General features: G+C 44.0%; 1 protein-coding gene across 1 annotated transcript in view; it reads left to right on the top strand.

Annotated features, from left to right (window-relative positions):
- gxylt2 (glucoside xylosyltransferase 2) overlaps positions 1–3,493 on the top strand; it is a 38,060-nt gene extending 34,567 nt beyond the window's left edge. The window contains exon 7 of the mRNA XM_080183635.1: positions 1,481–3,493. Coding sequence (XP_080039761.1) covers positions 1,481–1,645 — 165 coding nt within the window. The 3' untranslated portion in view covers positions 1,646–3,493. The remainder of the gene's footprint in view (positions 1–1,480) is intronic.
- Positions 3,494–10,282: the final 6,789 nt, after the last annotated feature.

Genomic DNA, 10,282 nt, shown 5'->3' on the forward strand with positions numbered 1-10,282 from the left:
CTGCCTCAGGACACTGAAGCAGGCTGAGGACAGAGCTCAGAGGACAGGGAAGCAAAGTGGAGAGTTAAAATACCAGGCAACTGGAAGTTCCAGGTCATGCCAGCAGACTGAACTAACATGTTTGACAAAGTGGCCACCCAATCTATGCTTGGTCTCCCCAGTGTGGGGGAGACTATTGTGAGCAGCGAATACAGTATTCAAAGTGAAAAGAAGTAAATTGCTGTTTGACCGAGAGGGCTGTTTGTGACCTTGGGCAGCGGGAAGTGGGGGCCGGGCTACAAGGGAAGATATTGCATTGTATGTGGCTTGCATGGAAAGATGAAGTGGGAGAGGGAAGGGTTGTTGGGCGTGAAGGATGGAATGGTCCCTCTGAAATGCAGAAAAGAGAGGGGAAGAGAAGAAAATGTGAACCTTGGAAAGGAAGTGGAAGCAGGTTGCTGAATATTTCCTATTTTATTTCAAATTCCCATAACCACAACATTTTCCATTACAGATTTACTCAATCTTTGATTTCTACTTGAGCTGATGTAGTGAAAACTGATAAGATTGCATCATTAATTTTGAAAAAAAACTTTCTCATTTGATCCTTCTGCTGCAATTAATGAATAAAAAATATTTGGGGTTGATGGATGCTGTGTAGCTCCAGCTTTTTCAGTTTGTGGGAAAAAAATGCAGTTTACTGTTGTGATTGTGCTCACATTTGACTTCTGTACATTGTGTTGGTTATATGCTGGTGATACTAACAAGCCCTGCTGAAAATGAATAATTCAGAGCACTCGGCAGTTGACTACTCAACAGTCAGCACAATACATTGTGCACAAGAGCAGTCGAAGGTGCATAATTAATGGTTTCTTGTCAGAATACTATTCGTGCCTGAAAGAACAATCACGGCAATTTTCCTGATTGTCTTTTCACAAGGGCAAGGATATTGTCATCGTGCTACACTCATGTCAGAATGTTCAGTTTCTGTTTCTGAAAACCGTCTGGAACAATTAATATCACAGAAGATGCGTGATCAAAAATATGAGCACAGTGCACTGCTGTTAACTTTGTTTATGAGTGTCACAAGTAGGCTTACGTTAACATTGTAATGAAGTTACTGTGAAAATCCCCTAGTCGCCACACACTGGCGCCTGTTCGGGTACACTGAGGGATAATTTAGCATGGCCAGTGTACCTAACCAGCATGTCTTTCGGACTGTGGGAAGAAACCAGAGCCCCCAGAGGAAACCCATGCAGACATGGGGAGAACGTGCAGACTCTGCATAGACAGTGACCCAAGCCGAGAATCGAACTCGGGTCCCTGGCGCTGTGAGGCAGCAATGCCAAATACTATACCACTGTGTTCTGCCCTGTGATTGTAATGGGTTACCCTTTCTCATAGACATGATGCCCAGTTCCATTGACAAACGTGTTCGGAAACTGTTGGAATTTGTGTTAAAACAGAAACATTAATAATAACTTTTCTTTTTGTCTTTCAGTTTCCTTTTGAGGAGAATATGTTTCAGTCCCTTTATTTTCCACTCCAAAACAACTTCCTGAAAACTGTCCACACTTTATGTGGGAGGCTTCCTCAAGTGTTCCTTAAGCAGGTTGAACAAGCCATGAGGAAAGCGTATGAGCTCCGTGTTATTCGTGTTGGATAAGGAATGAACATGGAAGAAGTTTTGTGTGTGCTGCACTGTAACTCAAAGGCAACGCTCAGATTTATTCTTCCCAGTTTTTTTCACCATGCATTTTTGTTTCTGTTCTATGAGTGTGCAGGTTTTATGCAGCAAAAGCCTCACATAGTTACTTCTTTTCATCCTCAATGCACTTTTTAACCATGCAGAAGAGCGGTCCTGTCATCAGTCTTGGGATGTGAGGTTGCACACATCACTTGTCTTGTATGCTTATATGAATCCATACAGCTGGTTAACTGTGAAACCAGGAGGAATATAATGAATCCGGCCAACTGCATCAATAAGACCATGCTAGCACTGGTGGTGTCTTAGAGAACTGCTCCAAGGTGATTGTATCCACAACATATGAACCCGTTGTTGCTAAATGTCTTTGCAACATGAAGGAGGATCCTGAGGTTGAACAAATAGAATGGGTGTGTGGGCAATGGTTGGTTTGTATTTTTGGCTGGGGTTTTCCAGTATATTATGGCAGGATACTCAGCGGGAAATTCGATGGCCCAGCCAGAAGTCCATTGGCTTTCAGCGGTATCCCAACTTTGTTTCTCCTTGTAGAAACCGACATTGGATATATAAGATGTTTTAGAATTATTAATGTGCTGAAATGTATTATTCTTTATCAAGTTAAATATTGTCTTTCACACTAGAGCACTTGCCAGTGCAAAAACATTCCTTGAGACAGATGCTGTGAAATAATTATCTGCACAATTATCTATTCTTCGAGCAACTCCCTGACCATCTCATGGTTAAAGACAACCCTGAGATAAAACTAAGCTATACAGACCAGAAGATTGCAGGTTCAATTTCTTGTCTGTACTGAGTCACCTGGTGCACAATTTGGGTTCTTCAGTTGACCCCGGTGACCTTGTACCCTTTTTTGGTGGGGGAGGAAGCAAGTAGGATCCTTGTGGGTCAGACTGGAAATCAGCATCTTAATGTTGCATCAGAGCTGGACTGATGATGGCCTCTGTGGTTGAATAGTCCAACTTAGAGACTCAAAATGGTCAGATAGGGGAGCTTGTATGGAACTGTACCTCCAGCACTTTGAGAAGAGCTAGCAAATTACAGGGACTGAAGCAGGGGATGGTTATGTGGTACCAAAAATAGTGAGATGAAAGCCAACTATTAGAATAGGAATTTTCCTTTGCTCCAGCAATGAAAATTGTGACAATTGTTCATAATTCAATCTGAAGAGTCTTTTCGCTCATGTGAAGTTTTAATTTTAACAATATGTCAGCAGTTTAGTTTCTGTGAGCACACAAGCTTGTGTGATCGGATTATGTCCTAATACTTGATTCTCAGAGAAAGCACACTTTAAAAGCACAGAGGATTTGCAGACATTTTAGTCCTTAATAAATAACTAAAATTAAATGAGTCAACCATATCTGAAGAACACTTTGACTTCTTTGAGGTCCTGGATGTTCTTGCTTTTTCAGAAATGAGGCTTTAGATCTTTGGCTTTTTGTACTTTTTTTTAATCATGTCACGTACGCAAATTATTGGAATAGAGAATATCCAAACATTGCAAGATATTTATGGTAGAAATGTCATTCCGGGTCATTAGAATCATCCTCCAGGAAGATGGTCCTTTATTGAGCCAGCTATTCAAAGCATGTTAGAGGTGGCACCTAAAGAAAAATCACTTGTATACTTATCCAAAGACTGCGACCTGAACAATAAACTGATTCCAAGAACAGTTGTATTTGAAATGCAAGTTCTTTTTGTTTTGTTGTAATGTGATATATAATCCCCAATATTTATACATGTTTGTTTTAAATATAAGATATTATTTCATTAATAAAAGTGCTATTGTCAGCTGTGGCATGTAGTTCCATTATTGTCTGACTAGGTTTTGCATTAAATGAGGCATATTTTATTTGTGTCCAGTTGCCAATTCAGCTATATCCATTTTTAAAGACGTTGGGTGTGATCCTCCTGTCCCACTGAGCTGTTTTTGTAGCACAGTGGGCCAGGAGACTTAAGCAGAGGCCGTTTCACGGGCTCCCTGCTGGGCACCGCAGTCTCTGCAAGGTCTCTGAGCCCCAGATTTCTGGTGCAGTCAACTCCGCACCAGAAATCGGCACAGAACTTTATAAATCATGCAAGTACTAATTTTAATATCACTTAAATATCATTAGCGGGTCTGGGACTGAAGTTTCTGGGCCCGCTAGCGTCTCCTCCGTTGCCAGGATTATTTCACTCCAGCGGGGTTTACAGTAGCTGCCCACTTGCAGGGAGCAGGCGGTCTGACCCCCCTGGAGTGCAGGGGGCCATTGAGGCCACCCCAGAGGGTCGGGCTCAGGGTGGGTGCTCCTTGGGCATTACCACCTTGGCAGTGCCAGCCTGGTCCCCTGGCACTGCCCAAGGGGCAATGTGCCGCTGCTCAGGGAAAACCTTGGCACTGCCCATCGGGCCAAGGTGTGTGACCTGACGGAGATGGGGCAATTGGTGGGGGTGGGGTGGGTTCCACTGCCATTCTGCATTTGACAGAGGGAGGGAGGCCAGCGATCAGGGCTGGCCTTCGAGGTGGGGGAGGTCAGCCTGCTGGGGGGATCGGGGGGAGTTGGGAAAATGAGTCTGTGTGAGGGGGTTACAGCGAGACAGACCGGGAAGTGGGGGGAATCAAGGGGCGGGATCAGGAGATCGGAGCCAGGTGGACGGAGTGGGGTTTCGAGGCTGACTCAGGCACGTTCAGCGGGCCAGCAATGCAGGGTTGTGGGGCTTGCCACCAATCGAGCTGGCCAGTGATCGGGAGGCTGACAATGCAGAGCCACTGCGCACGCACCAACCTCAGCGCTGACAGATCGGCACATGTGCAGTGGCCCACACAGTGCTATGCTACTGGCATCTCCAGCGGGAACAGATTCTTGGACTGATTTGTGCTAGTGGACTCTGCAGTGTACAGAGTGTGGGCGATTTATTTTGAAACTCATGCTGAAAAAAACAATGTGATTTACTCCCATTTTTCCACAAACTCGACACTTCGATTTTTTTTGGGAGAATCGCCTCCGCTTTCTTTCCCTAAGTTTCTGCTGAAACTCAGTTGTGCATCGTTGAATGCAAAATCTGCCTTGAACCATTGCAGTCAGGCAATCTTTTTACGTACGAACAAACATATTAGGAACAGCAGGAGACAATTCAGCCGTTGAAGTCTGCTCTACCATTTGATAAGATCATGGTTGATCTGATTGTAGACTTTACTTTCCTGTCTACATCTTTTGAATCCCATGTCAGTCAAGAATCTATCTAACTTGGCCTCAAAAATATTCAATGACCCTTCCTCCACTGCTGTCCAGGCAAGAGGATCCCACCACGAACTTCAAGAGAAAAGTTCTCAACTCCATCTTAAATAGGAGACCTTAATTTAAAGTGGCATCCCTTATTTCTAGCCCCTGCCATCTGTGTGTCTTCAGCAAATGGGGAGGTGATGGCCTAGTGGTATTGTCATGTGATAATTACTCCAGAAACTCAGCTAATGTTCTGGGGACCCAGGTTCAAATCCCACCATAGCAAACGGTGGAATTTGAATTTTTTAAAAATCTGGAATGAAGAACCTATCAATGACCATTTTCGATTGTGAGGCAAAACCCTTCTGGTTCACTAATGTCCCTTCGGAAAGGAAATCTGCCATCCTTACGTGATCTGGCCTACATTTGACTCCAGAGCCATAACAATGTTATTGATTCTCAACTGCCCTTCAAGGGCAACTAAGAATGGACAATAAATTCTGGCCAGCCAACGACGCCCATCTCTTACGAATGAATAAAACAAAAGCTACCATACATTTGGTCCCTTCCAAGTCATTGATTTAGAGTGTAAACAGTTGAGACCCCAGCATACCACGAGTTACAGCTTGCCAACATAAAAATTACACACTTATCTCTATTTCCTGTTAGCTAACCAATCCTCTAACCATATTACCTGGCAGCAGGAACACACTCCCATCCTGCCAGGATCTCTTCCCTACACATTTCATAGCCTGCAGCGACAGGTCATCCAGTGGAAAAATTCTTCATGCTGACAGCCTGGCAACTGTGGCCTTTTTTTCCTTTTTAACTTCCCATCAGATTGTATCTCCATTTTGAGGCTGCAGTCTCCCTCATATGCACCAGCAATTCACACCTCAGACAGTGCTGCTGCTGATATCTCATTGTTGGAAAGCCTCTTGTTGGACGGCAAGTGCACCTCTTGGCTCTTAGTTGGCTAACCTTGCCAAAGTCACATCAGAGGAGTGGGAATTCACCCAACATCGGGGTTCCAATTCCAAAACAAAAATCCAGCCCATGAACTCCGTTCCCCTCTCCACAAACGCAGGCAGACCTGTTGAATATTTCTGTTTTTTGTTGGGAAACTCAAGTTGTGCCAAATGCAATTTGTGCTTATAATTCTGTGATCTTTTGCACCAGTTACACTGATATTGAGCAAACTGCATCAAAAAAAGGAACTCAATGAGTAGAACTAAGGCCAACCAGTTGCAAGCTCCCGTTGTTATTTTACAGATCAAGAGTGTTTCAGATTGGGTGAGAATGCCTGATGATCCCATGCTCAGAACTGATCAATATCTTTTCAAGTATGGCGAATGAGGCAGACAAGAGTGGTTTGTAAAATGGTTAGATTGACTCGAAACGTTGGCTCCATTCTCTCTCCACAGATGCTGTCAGACCTGCTGAGATTTTCCCGAATTCTGTTTTTATTTCAGATTCCAGCATTGTAATAAATCTGCAGAGGTCAAAGACCCTTCACCAAAATCCCTTTATTTACAAACAGCAGTGCACAGAGTGTTATCAATTAGCAGTCTACCTCCAGGGGTGTCAGAGGAACTGACACTCCTGGTTAACTACAATGTAAAGACTCCCTGATTGGCCCATGAATTGGATCCTTAATCAGGGAGTTCATACTCCATTGGCCAATCTCAATGGCCTGATTGAAGTCATTACAAGCATCTGTAGTATTTTTCTGGGGATTGCTCAATGAAAGGACTGTTGTTTGTCGAGTGCTACTTTATCTGTTCAGCTTGCACTTGGACTGAGATCTTGGTCTGAGATGTGGAATTCCAGAATGAGTTTCAGAACCAACAGTATCAGCTGGAGCCTGCAAAGGCTCTGAGAATGCCTATGAGACACATCAGGCTGCTCTGCTCCTCTTGGAATATTTTTGAGCTTTCTAAAACTATTAAAAACAGCTTAGCTTCAGTTTATAAAAATGACCACTTAGTCCACTGAGCCTTGTTTATTATTTATGACACTATGTTGGAATTATAAGTCTGTGAAATAAAACAAAGATGGCTCCCTTGAGGAAGTTGAATCAGGACATTGGTGCAGAGTTATGCTATTGTGTTATTGTGAAGTAGAAAATGGTAGTATAATCGTACCCTTAATTGTCCTCAGCTTGCTAGTTTTGGATGGCCAAGACGTAACAATTTTCAAAAATACACAGTCTTCTACCAATTCTTGATTTAAAATGCAGACAGGCATAACAGACTACTGTTTAGTAAGTAACTTGAGGGATAGTATTATGGGATTTGCTTTCCAGCTCACTGGTCAAGTTATTTCAGAACAGTTTGGTAGCTGTGTCCTTTGTTACTAAGTAGAGTTTTACAGGATGGCAGGAAGCCATTCCTTCCGTTGTGTCTGTGCCAGATCACAAAGTTATCTATTTCATCCCATATCCTGCCCATTTTACCAGAGCTTTCTAATTTTTTAAAGAATATATAAGTGGTTCCTGTTTAAAGGCTTTTCTTGTTTCTGATCAACCACATCCTTCAACTTTTTGATGACCTGAAAGTTATGACTTCGACTTACTGAATCAGCAACCAATGAAAATTATTTTCCATATTTTGTTTATCAAAATCCTCTCCTAATTTTGAAAATCTTTACCTAGAATAGTAACGGAAGTGAGGGACCTGTTATGTGGACAGACTGCTGAAGCCAGGGTTATTTTGTGACGGGCACAGTGGGTTGAGAGGCGATTTCATGGAATCATCAAATCCTACAGAGCAGAAGGAGGCCATTCAGCCCATTGAGTCTACACCGACCACAATCCCACACAGGCCCCACCCCTACAATCCCATGCCTTAGCTAGTCCCCTTGATAATAAGGGGCAATTTAGTATTGCCAATCCACCTAGCCTGCACATCTTTGGACTTACAGAGGAGTCCAAAATCATAAATCGTTTTGTTAAAGTAAATAGAGGTAAATTGTTTCAGGCTGCAGAAGAGTTTACTTTGAGACAACACAAACTAAAGGTCAGAAGTACCAGAGGTAGCATGAGGGTTTTCTGGCTGAAGGGAGGTGAAAGAAGATTCAGCAGTAACATTCAAAAATATACTGGATAAATTGAGGGGAAAAAAACTGTGCAAAGCTGTGGGGAAAGAACAGGGGTAGGGGTGGGATTGACTGGCTAACTCTAACAAAGAACCTGCACAGATACCAGAGGCCAAATAGCCCTCAGCAACACTATATCAAAAATCAACAAGCACTTGGAGAGATTTAAATTCTTTAACGGGGACTTGGTCTAATCCAATTGAATCCGTTGACGAAGGAGCAAAGAAGGATGATAAAGGAAATGTTGTAGATGTTGTCGACATGTGTTTGACAAGGTACACATAAAGGCTGGTTAACCAAATTGATGCTTATGGATTGGAAAGGTAAGTATCCTGTAATGGATGGAAGGGAGGAAAAAAACTGAAATTCTTTATCCATTCTCTGTCTATCCTTCAGCAGAGATGTTTTTGAATTATATGTAATGGAAAGTGTGGTGTGTTTTTCCAAACCTTCAGTTTAATAACACGCAGGAAACTCATGTCATGATTAATTCAGAGGCAAGTTTATTCACATTTAAAAATGTGGGGGATTGGGGATGTGAGAAGGATTTCTAACTGCACTGCACACACGCACAGATGATATGGAGATGCCAGCATTGGACTGGGGTAAACACAGTAAAAAGTCTCACAACACCAGGTTAAAGTCCAACAGGTTTATTTGGCAGCAAATGCCACGAGCTTTCGGAGTGCTGCCCCTTCTCACCTGACAAAGGAGCAGTGCTCTGAAAGCAAGTGGCATTTGCTACCAAATAAACCTGTTGGACTTTAACCTGGTGTTGTGAGACTTCTTACACATGCACATACACAGGCATCATACATGCACACAAGTACATACACACACACACACACACACAGACACACAGGTGCAGACAGGTTGAAATAACTCCTCAGAAGCTAATGTCTTTTCTCCAGATTCCCTGGCCGGAATTTTACCTCACTGCCCGCCATGGGAATCAGAATGGGCAGGGGGCGGACGACCTTGACCTTGGGCAGAATTTTACGGTTTTGGGATAAGTGAGCCCGTAAAACCCCGTCTCCTTTCTTTACAATTTTACCGCTACTCCTAAGAGTGCTTCAGGTTCAACTCAGAACCCAGAGTGTCAGCAACCCTGACAGTCCTCAATATTTATATAGCTGTGATTTCTGATTGGGCAGGCAATAATTATGTTAATCAAAGAGCTCATACTCCAAGAGGCCAACCTCATGGGCCTCGTTGAGGTTATTACACAGGTGCACACACATGCAGGCATCTTCAGCTGACAGATCTTGTGGCAGCCTGGGCCTCATTGTCGCAAGTCTCCACTTCGGCCTGGAGCCAGCTATGATCTCAGCGGGTAGTCCTTGTCCTCCATGAACCATCCTGGCAACTGGGGCTAGTCCTTGATGACCACAGCAATGTCCAAGCTATGCAGGATGTAGCTGTCGTGCGTGCTCCTTGGGTGGTGTGATCTGTAAGGTGTTCAGAAGATGGTCACACACAACTTGAATATTAAGATAGTGGAATCCCCTTCTGTTGCTGAATGACACCTCTGATCATATGGGGCACAAAGGGCAATGTGTATTCCATTTATAGTCCCCTGCACATTGGCATTCCAGCAATGATGACGAAATTCTTGTGACTATCACAAGATGGGTTCACGTTGTAGGAAGCACTGCAGAGTCCATGCAGCGTGGTGAGCTCCCTTGCTTGAGGCATCAGCTGCCAGACCTGGTTCTTGTTTCTGTTAGTGAGGCCAGGGATGGAATGTGAGCAGTCAGCCACAGAGCTAGTCCAGCAGACAGATGGCAGGATAATCATTGTGACATTAGTGGAGTTGGGAGTTGAACTCATAAGCAATCCCTCGGAGGGTTGTTCAGTGGTTAGGGGAAATGCACTCAATGTGAACCCCCAAGCCAGTGGTAACTCTTGACATGAGGACTCCTATATCGGCATAAACCCCCCAAACCCCCACACCCATGGAAGCCCCCCCACCCCACCCTGCACCATGGCAGTGGTAGATAACCCCTCCCCCACCCCAGTAACCCAGGGTCGATGCTCAATGGCACTCATCTCTTAGCTGCCCTTCACTACTGCTGCACCTGAACCATTCTTCTATAGAGCAGTAGTGATTAACCCCAGTGTGACTTCATGCCGAAGAGATGGGAAGCATTCGGGGCTGAGAGGGGGTGTGGCGGGAGGGGGAGCATGGCAACCTCACTAATGGTACTGAAATCCATTCAAATTGATGCCAATAAGCTTTGCACCCATTTTAGGCACGAAGGGGTTTGCACCAGTGAAAAGG

The sequence above is a fragment of the Carcharhinus amblyrhynchos genome, chromosome 3 (assembly GCF_965287045.1).
Source record: "Carcharhinus amblyrhynchos chromosome 3, sCarAmb.v2.hapA, whole genome shotgun sequence".
In the NCBI taxonomy this organism is placed as follows: domain Eukaryota; kingdom Metazoa; phylum Chordata; class Chondrichthyes; order Carcharhiniformes; family Carcharhinidae; genus Carcharhinus; species Carcharhinus amblyrhynchos.